The following is a 24,858-nucleotide window of genomic DNA, read 5'->3' as shown; positions in this document are numbered from 1 at the left end:
TCTACAGTCTGGAAGAAACAAAAATCAAAGAATCAAACCCTAATCTCCAAGGCTGTAGGCATTCATGTGACCACATCACTGAGGTGTCCACAGCCACAGAGGTTACTGGGTGTCATGGGTACGCAACTAAATAACTGGCCATCCACAAAGTGAGTAACAGAGGGCCACACAGAAGCCGACTGGTGGATTGGGCAGCCGTACACTAAGACCTCATTCTCGCAACGTGTTAAACTGATGTGTAAATGGCCTTACCCAGAGCTCCATATGAATGCCAAACCCTCATGGTTGCTGTAAATGTCCTGCTCCTTAGCTACACAGAATGTGCAAAGCGACCCCATTCTTAGTACAATTAATGGTACAAGGATGCCAAACAGCCCAGGATACAATCAACTGAGCGACTGTTGAGAAACACACTGAATTTGCAAAGACACAACCCCTAAAACTCTACACAAATATCATTCTGTGGGTGCTGGACGCAATTTCGGATGCAAGAGACCACCTAACATGCACAGCCACAGCATCCATTAATGCTCTGCGTTCTCCCAGTGACACATTACAGCAGGACGTGACGTGACAGTCACCTCTCCGGATGGTATAAGGCCTCCACCCCTCCACTGTACCAGACCAAACAAAGTCACAGTGTCAAGGCAGAACAACAAGTCCGGGCCGCTTAGAAATAGCATGTGATGCAAAGGATGCCCACAACAGGGGACGTTCTGATACAATCACATGGTCACCGTACGTCCTGAAGGCAAACCCAACAACAACATTTCACACCGAAGGAAAAAAAAAAGGATGGCAAGTGTACATTACACAATCCTAAAAACATGAGACGCAGCACCGAGATGCAAATGCATGCAGGGGGATCTGAAAGGTCTTTTTGTCTGTTTGCTTATGAAGTCGGCGAGAGAAAATAGAATCTGCTGTTAAACATAACTCTGCTCTTTGCCTGGGGCCGGATCTAAGAGCTGGTGAGAATTCTCCAGGAATCACACTGACCAAGAGGAGCGAGAAGCCCTCGCAGCACGGCAGTAAACAGACGCGCAGTGTGGCCGAGGAGGCTGCTATCAAAAACTGCACTCCTGTCCTTTTTGTCACAGAACAAGCAGCAGCTGCCCAGGGAGGCCTGTGGCAGATTGTGCACTGAATGGCTTCCTCACCGCATTGACAAGCCCTGCTTGCATTGTGCCCCCCGCTCCCTGTACATTCTCACACTCAATCCTGCCAGTGGAGAGGGAGAAAGAAAGAAAGACAGGGAGGAAAGGGAGAGGGGGGTGGGGAGAGAAAATCCTCTCTCTCTCTCCCTCGCTCTCTTTCTTACACACATATGCAACACACACATAGTATTTCTCTCCCGTGGTTCTGCTCGCACGTTTCACAAACCCGCGCGGGTCGATACACACACGTTCCAGCGGCGGCGGGTAGCCTAACCTGCTCAGCCTCTGAGTCGTAATCCTCATCGTCGGCGCTCAGTGACATGGCCATGGTTCTATCATCGTTCATCCAACGCAGAACAGACTGACATGGCAGGAGCCTCAGCCTGCTGCTGTTTGCTGGTTGGCCCTCCCCTCCACACGAGAGCAGGCAATCGCACAGGCAGGCACAAGGCAGCGGGCTCATGAATATTCACCAGCGAGGTCAGGAGAATGGGGGCCGGCCCAGCCAATGGAGAGCCAGATGGTGTATGATTACAAGGGCTGGCCACAAAGAGAACCCACCATCAGCTGGGCTTACATGCTTCAGCCCTGTGTGTGTGCGTGTGTGTGTGTGTGAGCATGTAAGAGAGAGAGAGAGAGAGGAACGAGAGAGAGCGAGAAAGAGAGAGGAGGGGGCTGGATGTAGGGACGTGTGGAAGACATCACCGAATTAGGCTGTTCAAGAATCCAATGAAAAAAACAAGCGATTCTAAAAATAGCGCATCGCAATTTCAGTAGTTTGCTTTTTTTTTTACCTCCTTTATTAAAAATGCTGCTCTGAGAGCCACTGTACAGGTCTACCAGTTTCCTGCTTACTGTGACAGGATATCATCAGTTGGTCAGGATTTGATTGCTATGCCTTCGATGCTTTGCAGCTATGCCATGCCTTTGTTTCTCCTGCTAGCAGGAAATGAAAAAGTACTCCCAGCACAGTTAAACTGAAGCACTAACTGCAAGCTCAGATTTACATAACAATGGCCAAATATGTCACACCTAGAGACCACTCTGCAGGCAATATCACTCTGCAGTATTTAATCGAACCCCAGCCGTAAATACTCCAGTTATAGAGCACTGCATTGGTAACTTCCACGGAGAAACAAATTACACAAAAATCTTGTTGAGGACTTTCTACACAGAGGGGAAAAAAACAGGTCAGCACATCCTGATTTGATTCACCGTCTCTAGGGGGGACAGAAAATGCTTCAAAATGCCCCCCTCCCCCGAGTCACATGAGTCAGTGCTCAGAACAGCAAGCTGAATCTTTGAAACAAACAGAAGAGAATCCATTTTAGTATTTAAATGGATGTGTAAAAATATTCTGAGATTCAGTTGTTTAATAAGCCTACACTTATATAACATAGATGTGGCATTGAAAGCTGAACCCAAACTTAGTATTAAAATGTAAAAATAATTGTATGTAACATAAATATATATTCAATAACTAAGAGCCAATAGCCCCGAGCAACATACGATGTAGGAGAACACAAGTGCGTTCACCTGATTTGTATGAGTGATAGTACCAGAACTTACTGTACCCAGACCAAGCAGTACACACAGCCACAGAAAGGATTCACCCCCCTTTTTCACATTTTGTTTCACCACCATAATAAAAAAAAACTATAACCTTCTCCAGCCTTTTGCTTACAAACAAATTCATCTTGAAGTTCCGCAGGCTATTCCTTGATCTTCTTGACAGCATGACATATCTCACAAAGGAGAGATTCATTCTGCTGTCATGTAATTGAATACAGGTGGCCCCAAAATACACACAGATGAGCCATGTTACCTGGCCGAGTTTAGGTTGATAATAAAAAAGGGTGAATACTTTCAATTAAGTCATTTTTTATTTTAGTTTTTATTACAGATATAATTCTGAAGATATCTAAATACTTCATTCATTGATTTGAATTTTTATTTAATTTTACAACACAGCAATATGAGAAATGATAAATGAGTAAAGTACATAATGTGCAAAATGATAAAGGTGAAAACCTTCAGGTGAAAGGTGAACAGGTGAAAACCTTCTGACAATACTGTAGGTAACACCACTAAGGCACTACTGTAATCTAACTGTGATAAGCAAGAACCAAAATACAGATCCTGAATACATTCAGACTACATCTATAACAAGCCCTAAAACCTAAAACCATTTAAAAATAAAATAACCTGATCCAGTACAAAAGGAGTAAGGGTTAGGGGGTTGGGAAGAGAGGAGAAACAAGGTTCAGACCAAAGAGGGGAGCCTTCAGTTTGCACCTGAAGAAGGGCAATGATACTGGACCACTGCAGGAAGTTCTTTCCATCACTGGGGGGACAGTGCAGACAGGCATTATGACCGAGAAGAGCGGCTACAGAGGGAGGGGATAGCCAGAGATGTGGCCGGGATGCAGGATTTAAATATTGATTAGAGGAATGGTGGAGCCATTTCATTAACTGCCACATAGGCTGGTACTGAGGTTTTAGCTGACTGTGTAACGTCTGCATTCTTAGTAATGACCTCTAAATATCCTTCGATCAGGATGGGCAGGATAATTTATTTTATTTTTTTATTTTTTTTTAAGACAAAGGCACTCCAAAATAAACAGTCAAAGGGCATAACATAATCATGCGCTGTACAGTGCTTTGGCCACTCTAAGTATTTGTTTACTCTTGACCTTTACTCTTGCTCCAAACTATAAAAACACTTAATCGTATCTTTAGAGAAATTAGTAGTTAATTTGTCACAGCTGAGTACGCACAGACTGAAAGAGTAGCGCAGAGCATAAATCTGTAATGGTCTCAATACTAACGTCTCAATGCAAACTGATCAGAACATTGTGATCATTCCTCACCACAACCACTATAACAGGGCCTTCAGCACCCTTTATAACTGTGATTAATGTCTGCTTGCACCCATGCACAATGTTGCTGTTGGACATCCATTCCCTGTCAAGTTGTTGCTACCTAAATTTCTGCCACAGGCCCACTGCTGTGGCTCAAATTAGCCTCAGAATTGATATTTTATTACTAACCACTGTGTTAACCTTTCTGCTCCTATATACTATTTATAATAAAGCTAAACCCAAAAAGAAAATTGATTTCATTCAATTTTAAAAATGCAAATTTTCATATTTGATATTGCATGGGTACGTTCCTTGTTTAAAGAAGTGACATATCACCAGAGCCAGTTTGGAGAGCCCAAGGGCCATTTGCATAGCAGTGACAACATAAATATTTCTTCATATTCTGCAGGAGACACACAAAAATCCATTATTGCCTTCCCACTGCTGGATTTTCCCAGGCTGCAGTGAATGGCTTCTGCATGCCCGTGGGCACAAGAGAAAGAAATCCATTATGGGAGGCTGCAGTTTCCGCTAGTCTCACAGAAACTTCCAGAGATAATCACGTTGCCTTCCATTTAGGTGAAATAACTCTGACAGCTGTAAATATATGTATACAGTTCCAATTGCACTGCAATAAGCATTAAGGGCAACACATTAAAAAATAGAATATGTACAAAGTCTGCTTTAGATCTTTAGATCTTCATCATGCAATCATCATCTATTGGTACTGGAGAATCTCATGTCGCTGAACCCCCAAATTATGGAGATATAGGGTACTAAACCAGTGACACAGAGGCATAAACCATAGAAAAGTGACTCCACATTTTTGTGTTCCTCCACCCTTCTCCCCAGAATAATTATTCTGTTTTGCCTGAAGATTGAACTGCCTGCCAACAGCGGATCTGTAGTCATATTACCCATTCATCATCTCATGTCAGTCACCTCACGACTGAAGCAGTAAAATTTGACCCTTGCACACTGGGAAATAATTGTTAATTTGTCATTTAAAACAGCATTTTGCCCAACCTTGGACTTCAGATAGAAAGGACTTCATCAGGTAGGAGCACAAACTTGTCCACTTAGTATTTTCGAGAGACAACTTCAACAAATAGCCTAACTGTTATCAAACACATGCATCAATCACTTTTAAAATGATTCCTGTAAGTTTAGATCCAACTCCCCCTGCTCCAATAAATCAAGGAATCCAGCCTTACTACAAGCAAAAGCTTTGCATTAGAGTGAACCAAGGAAAACAAAATACAGAAAAAAGCCAATTTTTTCTCCCAACATCTCTAAGATAACGTAAAGACAAGAACGACATAGAAGCATATTAGTTTAGTATATTAATGAGTGGTTTGTGCTTGGTGACAACTGCATCTCAGCATTATTGGTACCTTCCCATTAGCCTCAGTGGTCAGGCTGATAGATTGAGCAGCAGTTCTCTAATCTTTAATATACAATAACATTTTCCTCTCATAATAAATTCTTTATTTCACACTTTGTTTTTCATCAGCTTATTTTCAATTATTACAATACTGTATGAACATATGTAATGTGACCTTGATTTCCATTGGTATCAGCTAATTGGCACAACAATGTGAACAATAGCTACAAAATATGGAATATGCTTGCTTAGAGCCAAATGCTGGTCATCTTTAGCCCTACTCCATGTCATATTACCAGGCTAGTAACCAACTCCCCTCGTGTTGTAGTTACAAATCAGGGATCTACAATATGCACAAAGGCAATGCACAACAGTCAAATATTCATAAGTTCGTTTGTAGATTAACTGACAAAGGGTGCTGTTTATACATATCTTAGATAAGCCCGGCATTCTAGATATGTTTTTTCATGCACATTTCCTGGTTGCAGTAGCCAAAAAACTTGCACTGTAACACAGTGCTGCAATTAACATTTTAGCAAAGTGCATCATCACAAATCGCTCCTGTGAAATGTTTCAGATGTCGGCTTTTAAATCGCTGGCATTTCTGTTGCCTATTACCGATCATATGATACAGAGAAAAATGGGCTGGGCTATTTCAAACCTGAAACAAATGTTGCAATTGTTCACCTGTTCCTATCAGATATTGTTCCGAGGGCAATTACCACTGTTCTATTCCACAATATAACAGTATAACTATATAGTATAGTATACTATAGTATAGTATAGTATACTGTCATTAAATCACTGGAATTTGTGAATTCACTAATTCTGATTAGGATTCAAGAATATTTTGTATTACATTCATATGTGAGACATTTGACATTTGACAAAATGAGGGGTTATGAAGCAAAACAGTTCTCTCTACTAACCAATAGAAACTAGAAAAAGTAGCACAGACGATACAGAGAGATTGTGGCCATTTCCAAATGGTTTGTGAAACTATAAAACACTGCATATTGTATTATGAATTAATACAAAAATATTTTGGCAGACATGACAGTTGGCAGATATGACAGCTTGACAGCAATGTCAATACCTTAACCTTTAGCAGAGCGTGGCATCATGGTTACGGAACTGGGCCAGCAACTCCAGGGCTGTGGGTGTGAATTCCAGGTGGGGCCCGGCCGTTGTGCCCTTGAGCAATTGCTTACAATTGCTTCAGTAAATATGCAGCTGTATAAATAGACAGTGTATACAAAGAATATAAGGTGCATGAGCTGCGAAAATGCCTCAAACGTTTGTAGTGTGGCAACTGTAAGATAAAATATATAAAATGTTATGATAAAATATTACATGGCATACTGATATATTTTAATGTGTCCACTTATCAGTATACGCAGCGAATCAGCACTGACACTGACACTGCAACTTTTATAAAGAATTTGATGAAATCTGTAGGCGTGTCACAGCCTTGTGTCAAATAAAAAGGAGCAAAGCTTTCAATGTTTTCCTAGCAGTTTGTGTAGTCATCTGGCAGTCTTATTTTGCATCCATTTATCACTTCAGACTGTTAAAAATAAACATCCACACATGCTCAGTTTAGATAAAAGCTTATCCCCAAATTTCTTCGTAGGATGGGGGGAACTGAGGTCCTTTCCTCCAGAGGCATTTATCCTCCGGATTAATTTACATGAAGGTCATTCTGTGACAGTTCTGTGCAGTTGGCAAGTAAAGCTGATTTATTTTGTAACCTCCATAACAAATCAAACTGTCTTTTCACAAATTCCTGCAGGTTTATGAGAAGGAAAACGGTAGAAAAAAGTGGCCAGGTCACTTAGCCTGAATACGAGAATCTTAGGCAAATAGATATATAGCATGTATTTTGTGACATGTGGAACGTACAGTATATGGCTATACGTCAATTTGTCCATGCTGTGAACGTGCGATTGTTCATAAAGCATTGCATTCAATTATGTAGTCAACACAGAAAAGGAAAAATCAGACAAAGAAAAAATTGCTAAAAATGCCAAGGGGTTTACACTAGCACATACCAGTGCAAACCTGAGGGCTCCACTTGGCCTTGTCATGAGAATTAAGCTCTACAAAAAAAGCTAATTTTCTCGAAAACCTCAGACCAGGCACAATCGCTTCATTGAGATGCGATCAGTGCGTGCAGCAAAATTCCACGGCTGCAGACAAATTATATCTCAGCAGCCAGGGACAAAATCTCTGCCCCCCCTGTCAGGAACATGTAGGACCTATTTATACCCAACCTTTTCTTCCATCATGGCCTTTTTGTTCCCAGTGTGATAATTTGCTCCCCTTAATGTTCGGGTTACATCACCGAACCGCATGGATTCTCATGCAGACACAGCGGTGGCAGGCTGCCAGCATTAACTGAAACATTAAAAGCAGGACGTGGCTGCTGTCACCTGAGGAAGGTGGCGTCGCACTTTCGGTTTACCAGCACGCTGTAGGCGGCACGCGCAACGCCAGGATCAGGAACAGCTCTGGCACAGCCGTTGCTGCCACATGCATTTCTAAACACGCGTTCTAATTGAGCCAGCAGCAGCAGCAGCATTAAGTGTCTAAGAATCTGAATCACTCCACTACACCATAAGAGCCACGATTCTCCTCGCACGTCTTTATTTAGAACGCGGATTCGAACTCATTTCCATATTTCTGAAGTGACACATTACGGTGACATTCTATGATGTTGCTCATTGCCAGCCCTGAATTTATGCAGCGTTGTTTTCACCTCTGCAGACATTTGCACATCCAAACATGAACGCAGGACCGCAGATGAGCAATATGAATATCTCACCATGCAAAGGAGGAACTATTCATAGCATTATATTTAATCTCATAAATGAATTGCGAGACATGGTGAGGAATACCACAATGATGCATATGCCATTTGCAAGGCAGTGAAATGCCCAGGCAAATGCACCCACATTTTTTGCTGTTCTGCATTAGATATTCCGAGTCTGTTAGTGGTACCGCAAAATGAAACTCCGTGTGGCAGCGAGAGAGAGAGAGAGCACAGCTGCAGCACAGAGAAGGGTCTGGAGCCAGGGATTTGACAAGGCTGCAGAATTGAAATGATTTATCTTTTTCTTCTGGCTTCCTTTTCTCTTTTACATTACGCTCTCATTACAAACAGCAGACTTCGAACTCAAATTATGCAAATGGTTTTCACCTGAGCCCCAGGAATGAACTTAGAGGAGAAAGATAAAAGCTGCACTGGCAAACTCCTGCTGTAATTGCAAATTACATTCTATTTCAGACTTTTTTTTAGAGCAGACTTCTTGTGCTGGTATAACTTTCAATAAGGCAGCACCACAACCAAGATCTAAGAAACTTCTGAAGTCACATCTCTGCACCAACAGAAAAGATTTAATTTCCACCTTCTTTGTGATAATGAAGTTACGAAAAGCAAAGCAATATATACAAACCCCCCTCCAGAATCCAATAACCTGTTTTGTCTCTAATTCTCAAGATTACCAGCACAGACATGACTGATAAAGAGGCCAACAATTAGTCTCCCTGGAAGCTATGACTGCAAGAACACAAAACAGGGTCCTCTGCTGTGTTCTCTCTAAATCAGTAAAGGGCTCAACCTGGGGCTATTAGGCCAGTCAGTAGGAACCACTGTGGGACTGCAACTGTGACACATTACTTTAAATAGAGCCAACATGGCGCGCAACCAGAGACACAGCATGGAGAGAGGGGTGCAAGGAACAGCTGTGCTGTATTTGCGCCCAGCATTAAGAAATGCAGATCCACGCCAGCGTTGCTTCTCACTGTCCTGTGCATTCATTAATGAATCCAGTCTTACTTCTGAAGTCCATGAGGGTCATATGGGAACAGAAGCACAGAACCTTTCTATGAGCAAGACAAGACAATCATCCGCCAAGCGGCCCCTACCTTCACTGGTTTCTTGGGCCAGCACACAACAGGTACTCCAGCAAGGGCTAGCTTAGCCCCATCCTCTCCATGTTCCTTCAAGGCAACCTGCGGAAACACAAACAGCTCAGTAACCACGCAGCAGAACACCAAACTTCCACAGCAAAAGGGAACATGCTGCTGGGAACGTACCGTTCCTGAGGTCGAATTAGCACTCACTAACAGGGCTGAAGGGGTGGGAAGAGTACTGCTGTGTAATACACCCTGTGTTCGCCCTTTCCTACACTCAGCATTCCAAGCAATGCAGTGGTGGGTTATGGCTAGGGGCCACCAGTTTGTCTCCCCTTGTTTTCTCACATGGCACTTCAGCCCTCCACCACCTAGAGGTCGTGACAGCCTCTCTGTCAAACCCCATCTCAAACAATTAACGCATTTTCACCACCTCAATAATCTAAGCTGATAAAGTAATTGCCCTAATTAAACACAGATGATGATTGACAGCGATGTTTACAAGCGACACTCATGTGTTGTAAACGCATTGTTTAACTGCTTTTTCAACTTCCATCCATTCCATGTCCACATTCCTTCCTGGCTTGCCACTTATTAGATCAGCTAACTGCTTTTTAAATAAATGTCCCAATTATAAACTCAGTTGTGCGATTAGCCACTTGACTGTGCCGTTGGAGTGCCTATGGGGACCCCTGGAGGGTAACCATTGAAATGCAAGTTAAAATCCTTGCAGGTCACATGGTGGAGACAAACCGGTGGCCCTAGTTATAGCATAATGAAGGGACCTGGGACTTCCGGGCATCTGTTAGGAATTATCACATCAGTCTAACTGTACAGCAGCCAATGTCACTCTCTCCTCTGTGACGCTGGCTACAGGATAACGATGCACCTGTGCTATCATGGGAACTGATCGCCACAGCCATGCTGTCAATATTGCACGTTTCAAGGCCCAAAAAATGAGTTAAGCTCCTATTGGACTGTCCTGGGGGGCAGCCATTGTGCCCCAATGCCTTTACCACTGTTTTATTCAACATTTATATGGAACTGAGTTAAAAGAATAAGACAGGCTGTGACATCAGGTGAGGACCAACATCCACACATTTTGATTTGTGTGACTCCAGGCTCACTGTTATGCTGCAAAGAGTGCTTAGTATCCGGGTTTAATCTTGAGGGTATTTTATGGTATTTAATTATGTTACTCAGTGAATGCTTGTTTGCTATAAAGGCCTTTTGTTTGTGAATAAGTACACACTGGAAAAATTACTTACACATAATCTTTCACACAAATTATTCCTGGGGAAAAATATAAACACTGAAACAAATGTAAGCAGCTAAAGTCAATACGTAAACCGCATGCAGATGTGGTTTTATGATATTAAATTGTAGCCACAATGCCAGAAGATTCAAATGATTTGTTGTATTCTCTGATTTGTAAATTAAAGGCGCAAACAGACCACAATACTGTTGTGCTTACTACAAATAAAACAGCAATACATCATTTCATCAACTTTGATCACATCTGATATATCTCAGATGGCTATATTCTCCATACTATGCTCATTTTTGCATTTTATGATTAGCTAGCACAGCTAGAGCATTTTAGTGCAGAGTCCGACGATATTCTTTTAAAAAGATTTGATCCCAGACATGTTTTTTTACACTCTTGTAAGGGTTTCAGCAAAGACGGTTTCTCTTCATGGTACAAATGAAGAAAACACACTATCATACGGCACTCCAAATAAAACTCTAAATCCACTTTAGCTGTCTGGCTGCTGCAGCCCATAGCCCTGATGAGCAATGTCATCTTTCACAACTAGAGCATGCTTCCTCCTAACATATGTTCCATTTCACTCTCAGTGGAGCATCTGCAAGACACTCATAGCACCATTTTGTGCCATCACAGTCTGCCCACATCTTGTGACAGTTGCACTTTACACCTACAAGCCAATTTGCATGGCTTAAAAGCTATACCCATCCACACTGTGTCATTTCAGGGTACTCCAATGCAAGGAAATGCTTTTAGGTTGCTTCCAATAAAAGCTCTATTTGAAAATGGAACATGAGATATTCTAGGATGCTTGTTAATGGACAAAGCGATGAGGAATGTGTATTCTGCAAACAGATGAATAATTTGCCAATGAGTTTGGAGGGAAGGGGGAGGGGGGTGTAAGCAGACACTGGCTCATTTGTCACAGAGAAACATGTCCTGTGGGATTCCTGTTGCAGTTGTTTGTAATTAAAGTTATGAACACCAGCGGCTGGGATTACTATGCAAGCCATATTGCTCCTGTAGAACTGTAAACTTTGCCCAGGCCCATCAAGTGAATTCCCAGCAAGCCTCCTGCTCCTGGCTGATATGCCGCTACGCTGTTTACATGCGATTCCATTTATGCGCTAACAGTAACAATGGAATCTGAGCATCAACGGCCTCAGGAATCCAGACCTACTGCACTGCAGTGCCACAGTGCAGTCCTTGGGCTCATTACCTGTGCCAAGCAAGGCCTCTCCTTAACTGCCGGGCATAGGACTCTGTGGAATCCAGCACCCTCGACAAGATTAATGTAGTGTTATACAGACGCGCCGTTGGCAAGATGTTAAGAAGCGGAATAATGATTGCTTTTGAGTGAGAATTGCTCCTTGAGGGGACCTAGCTGGTGAAAAAGGAAGGAAGAAATTGCTGAATGAGTGAGTGAGATAAGGAGAAGCCGAGGGGGCTTAACCCTAACCTTCATGTCCTCCAGCAGGGCTTGGGGGTTCTCCACGCCTTCCGGAATGTTCTTCTTATTTTCCGGGAGGGACTCCAGCTTCTCCACCAGAGCCTTCAGCCCCTTGAGCTCCAGCTCCGTCAGGTGCGCCCACTTTCCCGCGGGCTCTGGCACGGGCGAGCCCGACGGGGTCTTGGGGAAGTCCAGGAGCGGGACGGCGGGGGCGGGGCTGCCGGCGTAGGCCTGCCTGAGGGGGCGGGGTGCCGTGGTGGTGGCCGCAGTACTGGCGGGGGAGCAGGGGACGTCAGGGGAGGCACGATCCCTCCTCTCGGGCCGCATGCGCCCCTCGCACGGGTCCTCCTCCATGTCCTGTTTCAGGTGAGAGAAGCTCTCTGTATTCAGCTTCCTCTCAGCATCTGGGGAGGTCACATGGGGCATCAGCAAAGAAGCTGGCCTCAAGGATTCTGACAGAAGTCTTGCCCATCAACATATTTTGGGCATTATTACATACAATTAACCAGTATTGGCTTTTTTGGGGGCAAAAATCTTTTTAAATGTCTCACTGTTCTCACTGTCCAATGTCTAAAGGATCGCAGTGTTTTTTCTACTAGTACCAGCATGTGGACAACAGTTATTAAGTCATACAGTTTGAATGCTGAACACAGAAACTTCTAAATTGGGTCACTTCTAATATGTCTATTGTGATAAAAAAAAATTCCACATAAAAATTACATAATGATACAGACTGAAATAATAAGTCCTATAAATACTCCCTATTTTGATTGGGGAAAGATGACATTGTTCTTTTGGGATAAAAAATACAAACCCTATTACAACCAGTTAAAGCAGTTAAAGTAAACAGTGGTCAGATGTGCCATTGAGTTCTTAATGAACCATTGGATTAGTTCCCACTCACATAATTACACCGGAACATTAAGCTCAAGAGATGCAAAAGCCCTTGTCTTGTTTATTAACTCTTGAGAACAGCAGCCGAAGCATTACTCCGCACGCTGAAGGGCACCGATGAAACATTTCCATTGTTTGTGTTCGCTTACCAATTAACATCGAGTCCCTCCAGAACTCCTTTCTCTGATGAGAGTGTTTAGTCAAGCAGCACAAGTGTTTCTCCAGGACATACCAGCACATCTCATTTTAGAATGGATCCTCCAATTTGTCAGGAACCTGAAACAAACATTGCTTTTTTAAAACTGTACTCATGTTTGCATAATCGTGGTTGAACGACAGGGTACTGGTGTCTGAAACCTAACAACTAGAATAGTATTATCGAAGTAAACAAGCAGTCCCACACGAATGCCATTTTTAGTTTTAGTGCCCCCGTGCCACTAATAAACCATCTGTGTTCCTCCTGCGCCAGGGCGATTAGAGAGTGAATCTGCAGAGCCCGGGGACGCTGGAGTCAGCAGCTCCGGAGAGTTCTGTACCTTCCAGAAAAATCCAAAGCATAACTGGTTCAGACGGCTGCTTTCAAAAATAGCTGCTGTGAGTGATAAGCCCATGCAGTCAAAAGATAGACAATGAATAGAATTTAAATTCAACATCCAGACATAAACTTTAACATTTTTAAATGTCAATTATCCGGACAACATTTGAGTCAAAAACAGCTCTGGAGAGGGAGTATCTTCTGCGAATATCCAGCTCATAACGGGAGCTCAGATGCTTTCTTTCAAGAATAATGCTACTTAGTGACAAGCCTGTGTGAAAAACAAATTGACAAGTAATGGCAATTGCAACAAATATCCAGGCAATAATTCCAGTGAAACAACAGCAGACATTAGATGCTTATATTCAGATGGTCCCAACGGGTTTCAGTAATAAAACCTGAATCATACTCATCATGAACATATTAGCACCAGGACAGATTGCCATGTCAATGCCATGGGGAATATTATTTTCACTCTCACTGTATAAAATACAACGGCATCTTGCAGTAAGGTCACATTACTCAGGGGAACCACATCAACTCTTAATTATGTTTTTTTTTTTTTTCATTGCTGGCCACAGCTCTTAAAAATAGATCCCACCACCATGAACCTTCTGAAAAACAGAATTTATTGAAAAGCTGGCATTTTGGAAGAGAAAGTCTTACGTGGAGAAGATCGAATCATGGCTTTCGTGCATCTCTATGAATACAAATGGCAAAAATCTCTCTCAGTTACTGGAACAGCAACAGTATCTTTAGATACAGAAAATAGGTTTTTACTTTTGCCTGAATATCAGGCTATTTCTTTCCCACCTTGTTAGCGCTATTTTATTGACATTTTTCTTTATAATCCTGCCCCACGACTGTACCTTCAAGGCTGACTGCTATGCTCTGTCATACATTAGTAGGCAAAGACCAGGCTGTTCAGTTACTGAGGTTGCAATACCCGTGTGGCTTCCAGAAACGAATGCAATATTTATAATTAGACTCGACTGCTCTTCTAACCAAAAGTGTCATGATGTGTTGTCAGCATTTATTTGCTGTTAAACAGCCTCTACTTTTTTATTTTTTGCCAACAAGACATTTTCAGGACATTACTAGTTTAGAGTATGCAGTCTGTGGAAGAGCAAAATATTTCAGCAAAATATTTCATTTTCAGGGAAAATCTAGCAGTTATAATGACAGTTTAGAAGAATGTCTCGCTTACTCTTTAAGCAAGTCAAAGCAAGAGTGTTCAGATTTTTTATTTGCATCTTTTCACCTGTTCAATAAAATAATATGCAAATCGATGTTCAGAGATTTCAATGTGCATGTACTATGCTGAAGCTAAATTACAAGTATCGATCGCAGATTATTTAAAACCATGTTTAATGGGAAGGGTGTACAAGTTAACAGATTCCCCAAGAGACTCCACATTTCATAGTTTTTTTTCTCTGTCACTAAAATGCAATATGAAAGCTCAATATGAAATATGAGTCACTGTCTTAAATAATATTGTTTACAGATGGAAAACTGGCAAACCCTCTTCTGAGAACTTCTGACTACATGCTAGATTGAGTCACAATAATTTGAATAACAATGTAAACTCACCAAAAAACATAATGGATGCAAACAGATACATAGTTCTCAGTGGTAACTGGAGCAAAAAAGCATGTAGCTTGTTCCTGTGCCTTGGATCTTTACCATTAATCATTCAAATATATTGATAAGGACTTGTTGCCAATGACTGACAGTGCAGTCCTCTTATGCCGACCCATTACCAAAAGTAACACAGAACAATACATCTCACACAGAAATGCATGAATACAACTTACTGGTATATATAATTAAACCCCTGAGCACTACAGAAAGAAACATTAGGCAAAAAAACTGGACTGGCAATCAGGTCTCTTACTTCACCCTGTCTCTTTCAAACAAAGGCTTCTGTCTCATGTCAATAAATATCACAATAAACCACAGCATACTGGGTTCCTACCAAGGACAAGCGTGGTTAAGCAGGCAATCACAGATTCATAGGACATATAAATATATGCGTGTCATTTGTAATATAAACGGGCATCCATGCATGCAGTGCTTCCAGTCTGTCTAACCATTAGCATTCCCGGCCAGTACCCCAATTTTGAATTAATGCAAATGATTGTACTTTCATTAGTGTTCTCTCTCTCACTCACTCTCTCTCTCCCTCCATCCCCAGCATATTAAAATGGGGGAAACTGTGCTCCAAGGCATAGCAAACAGAGCACATACCCAGAGAAATATGGGAAATAAAAATGGATCTTCTTTCGAAACCACAGACAGAATATTTAAATCGCCCACACCCAATGAGTAAACACAACTCAACATTTACAGCACCAAGTTGCTATGTAAGATAACCTTAATTTTCATTTGAGACCTGGGTCCTCAATGGATGTGTGCAGTGTGCAGACTATACAACATCAGAAAAATATAGCAGTTTTGTCGATCAGAAACAAGAGCATACTGCTTATGCATTATCCATGCAATGAGGACACGGAAAATGTCCTAATTACTCCAAAATATGTATGCACCACTTTGCTTTGCAGCGGCTGTCTGAATTTATAAACAATCCTTGAACAGTCAAGCATCTTGTAATGTGCTAGATACCACACACTTTCCATTCAAAGGACTACGGACACGAAGTTCACCGTAAATAAGGGGGCACATTTAAAAGAACTATTTCTCATGATTGGTGCAGTTAAGACATTTATTAAGTGAGCACCTTAGGTGACCCATTGCAAACAGCAGGATGCTCGAGGCTGCTCAGCCATGCATCTGAGAATATTGCCTTTTGCAATGCACCCTTCGGGAACACACAGTGGTAAGGCACACTAGGTATTCCACTGAGGAAGGAGGAAGGCTAGTTTAGACAGGATTTTACATTAATAAGTCAATGATCCTGTTGAGGACTTCACTTATGATGAAACCCCATTGCAGTCTAACTGTAACCTTGAACACATTTCGATGCGTTTTTACTTCGGAACTCTTATTTAGGTGCAGCCAAGCAGAAACACAATATAAGTATTTTCTCCCGCCGCATACACATACAGGCGGTCTATAAGGCTTCTGCTGTTCTAATCACCAATTACAAACGGAGATCTGAATTCGCTTAGGAGTCTTAAAAGAGACACGCGATACCAAGCTAAGTAACAGAGAGGACAAAAGAACACTTAATTCCCACCACGGTAATTGCATGGTGAGGAATTTTCTGTATGCGGAGTATCTTTATCTCGCTGGTTTAAATGACAAGACATATGAGGAACAGGCGACGTAGAAGGCCACAATTTCCCTCCGAAGGGAACAAAATTCAGCTACGCAAATTGGCTTTAAGCAAAAAGTATATGTTAGCTATCGCTTTTCAAAAATGCATCGTGGGAACATTTTCAATGCCATTCATAGATTTAACGACAAAGGTCATTTGTTTTTCAGAGGAAAAAGAATGCAACAGATTACATCCGGTAGCAGCTGTGTGAAGAGCTTGCCTGTTGTATCTCACGGACTATCACAATCACTATTACATTGATTTACCATTGCTGAATCCCCAAATCCAAACAAAGGAATAACTCACTTTAACACAGACGCACACAAAACAAGAATCACGCCCAGAAGCACAGAAGATCTATGCAGTGACCACAAGCACTGTTAAGCTGAGTGTAACTTCGAGCATGAATTTTAATTGACACGTTTTGTAATAGCGGCCTGTCTCAGGCCTTCCTGTCTCACAGAAGGTAATACTGGACTCTCAATATCCCCGGTGCATGTACCACGTACAGTGAGTTATTGATCTCTCACTGGCAGCATAATAATCTCTGACCTGCTCGTGTCGCCTCCCAACACGATCATAGCGTACACAATCACCTCGGTTACTGTACTTCCCCCGCCCTGAGCATCGTCAAGTGATGCTTTCAACCGCGCGAAAACAAAAGACGTTTTTTTTTTTTTTTTTTGCTCCATAGTTTAGAACACCCAAATAGCCTTTGCCGGTCTGGATTCAATCGTCACTTGTATTTGACTTTTTAAAAACCAAAAAAGTTGGTTTTGTAATTTGCTCTCCTTTCCTGTCAGTCAAAATTAAGGATGAATGTATATTTGTATCATTTGTGTTCACTAGCACCTTAATATATAATCCATTGCATATTTACTGACGTAAACCTTCTGAGAAGCAAGACCATATTCTTTGAGTGCTTTTATGACCAACGGCCTACTCTCTCCCTGACCACATGCTAAGTATGGTAAATGGTATGCAGCTGGGGGTCAGGCTGTCTGGAAAATGCTTAACTTGTTGAGGTAAGGCACAAATAGGGTTCATCTGAAAGGAAAGAGGAAAGGACATCCCTGTCTCATGTCCTGTCTCATACAGCCACCCAGCAAGAGTTCACTCCAGCACCCACTCTTACAGGGACAGGGGTGATTGAGTGCTTTACCAGCACAATATGCTGCTTGCCACAACCTGAAGGACAGTGCGTGAGTTTTACTTACTTATTTTATTACTTATTTGACCCCAGGTATAGATTTATAGCCCAAAGTATTCTTGGTTGTCATTCAATCTCCGGTTAGGATTGGTTAAAGAAAGCCATTTATGATTTAATTATGTAGTGTACATTGTTCTTATATAATTTGTATTCCATTCTATTTTAATATTGTTTCATATTTGTTTTATTGGTAATGTTCACTATGTTTTACTCAACCTTCAGTTCTAAAAATGTGCGTTAAAATTGAAATCCCTCACTGTTAAACTGGCATAAACCTAGTCCTCACAGTCTGCCCATCCCTGTCTTATTCCATAAATTACCTCTCATTACATTACATTACATTACAGGCATTTAGCAGACGCTCTTATCCAGAGCGATGTACAATAAGTGCATCAGTTCAAAGCGCAGAGGTGCAGAAAAGCACACTAGAGTGAAGTAAAGATCGTAGTGCCAGAAGTGACCACATAGATCAGGACTCCAACCCTGTAGGGTAACCTGTTGAGCAAATAAACAAAACAATCCTGCCAAGTACAAAACTAGCACTGAAATCACATTTGCCTAATCAGAATCAAACAAAACAATCCTGCCAAATACAAAACTAACGAGATCGCATTAGCCTAACTAGGTACATTGAGGTACCTACGTCACTACGTGACCAACTTCAAATGACGTAAAATATCCATGGAGAATTCCTCATAAAATATCCATTTATGTACAGATAGGTTCCCTGAAAAACGCTTCTTACAAATAAAATTGTATGTTCAACTGGCATCAGCCATTTAAGAAAAGACGTAGTCTTCAGTCTTCGCTCTGCAAACAGTGTTCAGCTGAACGTCTGCCACTCTGTTTGGAGGGCCGAGCGAGTCTTTCCATGACATCCACTGATTCACACTAACACGTCCCCTCCCTTTCCCGCCCACAGCGCAGTGCATGGCTGACCTTTGCGAGGGAGAGAGAGGGGGGAATGTGAGACATATTCCTTCTCTGCATTACAGCAGCGGATTTGCCACATTTGCTGAGGCAGCAGCCCAACTGCTGCTATGAAGCGACTCACACAGGGAACAGATTCTTCCTGACGGTCTCCCCAGCCGCCTGATGTAGGCCTGACACAGATGGATGGCCATGTAGGAGCGGGAAGAGAGGGCATTGGTGTGGAAAGCTGCCTCTCCACAGGTGTTTTCTGTACACGAGTGAAGAGAAATGACTCGTATGTGGCTAGGGATTCCAAATCAGCAGAAGCCCATACGTTAGAGTGCAGTGGTATTTCATCTACGCTACTGGAGGTAAATCATCTCTGATGTAAGTCATGCCAACACAGTGTAGTATCCTTGATGTAACTTTGAAGTTTAAGCAAATGTGAGCAGAAATCAATTACTGGACCCAAATGTATCTTTTGAGCCTTGTGTCTAAAAATGTTCAAAGGTCTTTCACCTTTGTTAGAAAGACTAAGACCAATTTTATGATCTAGTGAGAAACTTTTGTCACTTCTTGGCATGTCCAGTGTAATGTTCTCCTAATCTGTGTCCCAACTCATGTCTTCTACAAGCTTCAGTATGTATGATTTTTCAATCCAAATTTTAACATACGCTGACAAATAGTAGCACGTCATACCAGTCCTTCTTAATGCACTCTGTCTGGCAAAGAAATGTCAGATTAATTAAAAAATTCTACTTCTCGACAAAGCAATATACAGTTTCAACAAATGACTCTGTGCTCCTCCTCTCCCACAGTCCCCAACAGCTTCATTTTCACAGTCAGGCCACCCAGGTCGAGCCAGAAGCTTAAGCAGCATTGTGGCCTATGCCTTCATGCCAAAAACACAGACTGCTGGCCCATCTGACTGTTTGTTGTTGGGTCATGAAATATCCAGTGTCACTCAAAATCCCTCCCAAACAAGACCTACTTAGTGGCATGCTTCCGTTGATTAAAAGATGGCCACTAACTTGCATATTTTGATTTTTAAAAACTGCTTTTGACAACTTACGATTACTCCACCATCGACCATGACCGCAGTCCATTACCCCAACTGGCCCGATATGGATCAATGGGATTAGAGGGGCCCAAAGCATGGGCTTAAGGGGGTATTGACGGCAGGACTGCTGTTGTCTTGGAGTGACTGCTCACTCTGTGCAATTAATCTGGCCTGTTCATCAATAATGAGCCACTAACATGGATTTGGTTTAAGTCCAAATGATGCCTCAACAAAATACTGTCAGAAAATCTGGAAATGTGGGTTTTTGGAGTGTTTAAAAAAATGAGATTTTCTGGTGGGGGAGCTGGTTGAGCGAGTAGGCAAGCGGGTGAGCAAGCGGGCTGGTGGGGCAGCTGAGTGGGCTGGTGGGGTAGACGTGAGGCACACCCGTCCTGCACTACCGCAAAGCCGCGCCCCGTTACTGTCGCCCCACGGCCGCGGCACGGCCCGGCAGCCGGCACTCCCCCTTACATAATGGGCCGGCACAGACTCCCCCTCCTTTTGTTGCAGCGAGCTTCAGTCTGGCTGTCTGGGAAGGTGAGAGAGTGGCTGGAAGCTGCCAGCCCAGGGCTCCCAGTCAGGGCCAGCTGCAGAGCGGGACTGGAGGGCAGGACGGGGGATAAAAATCAAGCTTACGGAGGGCTCACCTCCTTTCCTTTGTGGATGTTTTGGCACGGTGAGCTCGTCCGCTGAAATCGAAGTGCGCTGGGGGGATAGTCTCTCCCTCACTCCTCAGACCGTACCTGTGAGAGTGGTAGACAGGAGAGGGGAGTCAGCAAAGCAACGCGACGGCTCTCGTGAGACACGCAGCACTTCTGTACCCCTAACGGACTCGCTGATGGATTCCCTCATCACAACAGACATGCTTTTCTAAGTACCACAGAAGCAATTAAGCACAATAAAGAAAGGTATGTGCTATTTTTGTTCAATGTGAACACTTAACTGAATTACATTGAACAACAGCGGTAAAAACACAAAAAAAATGTTCTGAAGAATTGTCACATTAAAGCTCACGAAAATTGCTCCAGTCACAGGAGCGATGCAAAGCTTAATTGCTGTTTCTGATTCCTTACACCGGGGCAAGATCGATACAGAAAGTGCCCGTCCTCCCACAATGGAGCAGGTTGTGTTTAACGTGCTCCAATTCGTCAGACAGTATAACTGTACAATTTAAGGCAGGGCTCAGAGAAGAAGGAAAACTGCACAAGGCAGGAAACCATTCACTATCTGGGAGAAAACATCTCAGTTATTTATCTGGTGGAAGGGGCTCTGAGCCCATTCTAATCAGTCCCTCTCTCTTGCGGCGTATTTAACAGAACGTTAGCCACTCGGTCCCGAATGCAGCAAAGAGAAAGAAGTCAACTAAATTACCATCCAGAGTTTTCTCACTATGGGATGCTTTTCCATTTATTCAAATGAATTGCACCAATGATTAAAAGTTGATGAAGCATTAATTACTGCATTATTCAGAATAGTTCTGGCTCAGCAGGGCACCGTTTGGACCGAGCCCAACCAGCTCAAGAGGGTGCTGTGCTAAAGATTCTTAGGCAGGCTGATACTCCCCACTCACTGCTGAAGTCTCAGCCTTCTGGAGTGACATGCAAAATACTGTCACTTGCCCATGTGCCAGGCTTGACTGGAGGCATGCAGTATGAGGCAATGGAACAGACTAACTAACAGACACACGGCATATTTCATGGGATGGTGACAAAAACACTGTTCTTGACTAATTGTACGGCTCTGTTATCCTCTATTGTACTAGCCTCCGTTATTGAACAGGAAGACCTGGTGACAATAATTCAACAATGGATGGGTGGTGATTTGGATCATTTAGTGCAGTGTCAGTTAATATGTAACTTTGTTTCTCAGGGCATTGATCCATATAGCACACAAATTACAATCACAGATGAACTGCAGGAGTCTAAAAAACAAAGAATTAAATTGCAATGACAAAATTTACAGTTTTTAAAAACATGCCAGAAATATAGAAAATAATACATGAAAAAACAAAAATTGAATATAAAAGAATGGTAAAAAATAAAGAACCTCTGATCTTTTTGATGTTCCGATCACAATCACCTCACTTCCTGTTGAATATGTATGCTTTTTTAAGTGGTCTGTCAAGCCCCCTAAAATTAGCTACATATAATGATGCACTGAACTCTGCCCTTGTCCTTAGCTCAGTGACCTTGTTTCACACTGATGCTAAACCAGTCACACTTTTTTTTACAGAGTAACGTACTCCTTCCATCCAGGTCCTGTGAGTTAATGCTCACAGAAGTTATATTTGCAAAATCAGAAGTTCAATTTGGCTACAGAAATACTCCACCCACACTGTGGGACTCTTCCTCTGTCACTTCAAGCCTGGCTCATCCACCAGTTTGGCTGCGGCCGGTGTGCCTCGGACCCTGGCACACCCATCACAGACTGAGTGCAGGCTGCTGTAGTCAGAGCTCATCAGAACTCATCCCCCAGTGAGCCCTCATCCTCACTGTAAGTAACCTGCGGAGGGGGGCCAGGGAGCCTGGGGGGAGGGACAGGACCATGCCATGACCTTGACTCCCGCATCAGTGGAAGCGACAGGCAGACTTGGCGGCTCCTGAGCTGTCATGAGACAACCCCCCCCCCCCCCCGCCCCCCCACCCCTGTCCACCTCGGCACTAACCTGCAATGAAATCTTAGACAGCAGATACTCGGCAGAGAGCGACTATCCAACCCCCCCGCTAACCCCACTCTGAAAAAGCAGGACTACAGTGTTTGCGATATAGATGGATTGAATAGCCACAGCCCTGCCGGATAAAAATGTCAAGACAGAGTAAGCAAGAACAGTAGGCAGAGGCTGTAGCTCACTTCAGGTGTACCTGCACACGTCCCAACCCTCCGCTCCCCACCTGCTCCTGGCAATACGACACCCATTCCTTAGACACCCAGCCACACACACTGCCAGCCAGCCCTTGGCAGACCGCATGTCTGGCAACCAACTGGAACCAACAACCTGAGCCACCACACAGAAACACCAGCCAATAGACAATGAGAAGAGAGCGAAAAGGGCAACAGAGTAGCCACCTAATTATTTTTTAAAAAGTGAGCACCCCAGCAGTGTCTCAGCCCTCACTGAATCAATGACAACCAAATACCCACCTGATAGCTTCTCCCCCCCCTCCTGCCCACCGCGTCTTGGCCCATGTTTCAGTTGCCGGACGGGAGAGATCCGCGCTTTCTTGTTCCACCTTCCGCTCTCTTTCTAGGGAGCTTCATTGAGAGAGAGGGAGGGAGAGGGAGAGGGAGAGAGAGAGAGAGAGAGAGATCGAGCGGCTCCGGCGTGCAGGCTTGTGCCGTCTTCTCCCGGTTCCTGATAGGCTGAGGGGGACCAACTGAGTGCCTGCCTCAGCCTGTGAAGCGCCGAGCTCCAGCACGGAGGAGCCCGCTGCCTAGCAACCGGCTGGAGCAGTCATAGGAGGCAGACGGCTGTAATACGCATTGCTGTTTCCAGCGCTGCGCTAGGTAGCGAGGACAGGAGAGAGCGTCATCACAGTTCTGCACACCTCACACCCCATTCCTTTCCTTACAATGTTAATTTGGTGGGACCTTTCTCTGAAGAAAGACTCACTTTGTTTTAACACTGTGTAATTTCAGTTTAAGTTCAGTTTCAAGGCCAGTTTTGAGTAACTTATAAAATGATGAAAACACTGGGAAAGTACATGGCTGGACAAATAAAACATCACCCCAGCAATTGCCTTTTAACAGGTGGATGTATACATACATAAAGACTTACTCTGGAGTCTTTTCAGAGATCAGTCTTAATTTTGCTTTAGGACACTTGTAGAGTGCATGAAAAGTTAACATTAATGGAGGACAGAGCAGAAACAATAGTTCTTCAAGGCAGCCTATGTTTCTGCTCTGGAAAAATTAAACAAACCCAAGGGGAATGTTTTGTTGGATGAGATGATAATGCACCATGTTAGTGGCCTTTGGAAGCTTTTGTTTTGATTTTGTTTACTTGCAACACAGAATCAAACACAGGCACTTTATAAACCCAGCCACTTTATCAAACTGGCCAATCCAACCTACCTAGCAAGACTTGTAAGGAGTTAAATTAAGATGTCATATAGTTTATATTATCTTTACGATGGTCCTTTGTGTGCTGTGTGCAGTAGAAGGGAAAGTGTATGCATTATGACATCCATTTGGGGTTGAATATCAACATTATGTTGGTGCCTCTGGCCAATAGAGTGTCATAAACCATACTGCATAATAAAATATCCAAAAAAATTTTTTTTAAATTTAATTGTCAATACAATTACCTTCCTCATTGCCATCAGTCAGTGCTTTGTCACAGTACTGGGGAAACAGATAATAATAAACAAATAACAGACACCAGTTATCATATGGCTTTATTTATATGATATAGCATATTATTTAAAAATGTTGCATTACCAAGCATTTCTTCTGGTAACTGTAGCCTTATAGACATATTTCCTTTGTTTTAGGAATTCCTGAATATGCATGGCTTAATCCCAGATAAATCGAACACACACGGAAAAATCAGAACTCATGTTTCTTTTCAAGTATATTGATACTGGAGAGAGACTAAAATTCCTATCCACCCTCTTCCATTTACAGACTATTATTTCACAGTAGTGTGCGGCACTCTTTCAAACAATTACACTGGCAAAGACAGAAATAGAAGCCGTCATTTCTTTCTTCCCTGCTCTCTCTTTTTGAGAGGCAAATCTATTTTAATCTTTTAAACTCATTACCAGTGCAGAACTGCCCGTGGCACCCAGCCAAGGCGAAACATTAATAAAGACGTCAGGTTCCATTCCACGGCCATCACTTAATCCATTTTAACTTCATCTCACCCCGTCATCTCATCCAGATTGTTTTACCTCTTAAAATGATTCCAAAGCTAACCTGCTCGATATTGCTTGCAGCA

The 24,858-nt window shown here is 42.9% G+C and overlaps 1 protein-coding gene across 9 annotated transcripts in view; it reads right to left on the bottom strand.

The window, feature by feature from the left end:
- LOC135264971 (lysine-specific demethylase 2B-like) overlaps positions 1 to 23,331 on the bottom strand; it is a 44,092-nt gene extending 20,761 nt beyond the window's left edge. For 2 of the 9 annotated variants that reach the window (XM_064354098.1, XM_064354100.1), the window contains exons 1-5: positions 23,064 to 23,315; positions 20,570 to 20,665; positions 13,078 to 13,204; positions 12,044 to 12,438; positions 9,330 to 9,416 (exon numbers count right to left, since the gene is read on the bottom strand). In XM_064354098.1, coding sequence (XP_064210168.1) covers positions 9,330 to 9,416; positions 12,044 to 12,438; positions 13,078 to 13,168 — 573 coding nt within the window. In that variant the 5' untranslated portion in view covers positions 13,169 to 13,204; positions 20,570 to 20,665; positions 23,064 to 23,315. Of the gene's footprint in view, positions 1 to 1,431; positions 1,593 to 9,329; positions 9,417 to 12,043; positions 12,439 to 13,077; positions 13,205 to 17,292; positions 17,311 to 20,569; positions 20,666 to 23,063 lie in introns of those variants that run through there. The other 7 variants (XM_064354105.1, XM_064354106.1, XM_064354102.1 and 4 more) reach the window with 6 other exon arrangements.
- Positions 23,332 to 24,858: the final 1,527 nt, after the last annotated feature.

The sequence above is a fragment of the Anguilla rostrata genome, chromosome 10, assembly GCF_018555375.3.
Source record: "Anguilla rostrata isolate EN2019 chromosome 10, ASM1855537v3, whole genome shotgun sequence".
Lineage (NCBI taxonomy): Eukaryota > Metazoa > Chordata > Actinopteri > Anguilliformes > Anguillidae > Anguilla > Anguilla rostrata.
The sequence above is the reverse complement of the archived record's forward strand: the minus strand, read 5'-3'. Positions and strand labels throughout refer to the sequence as shown.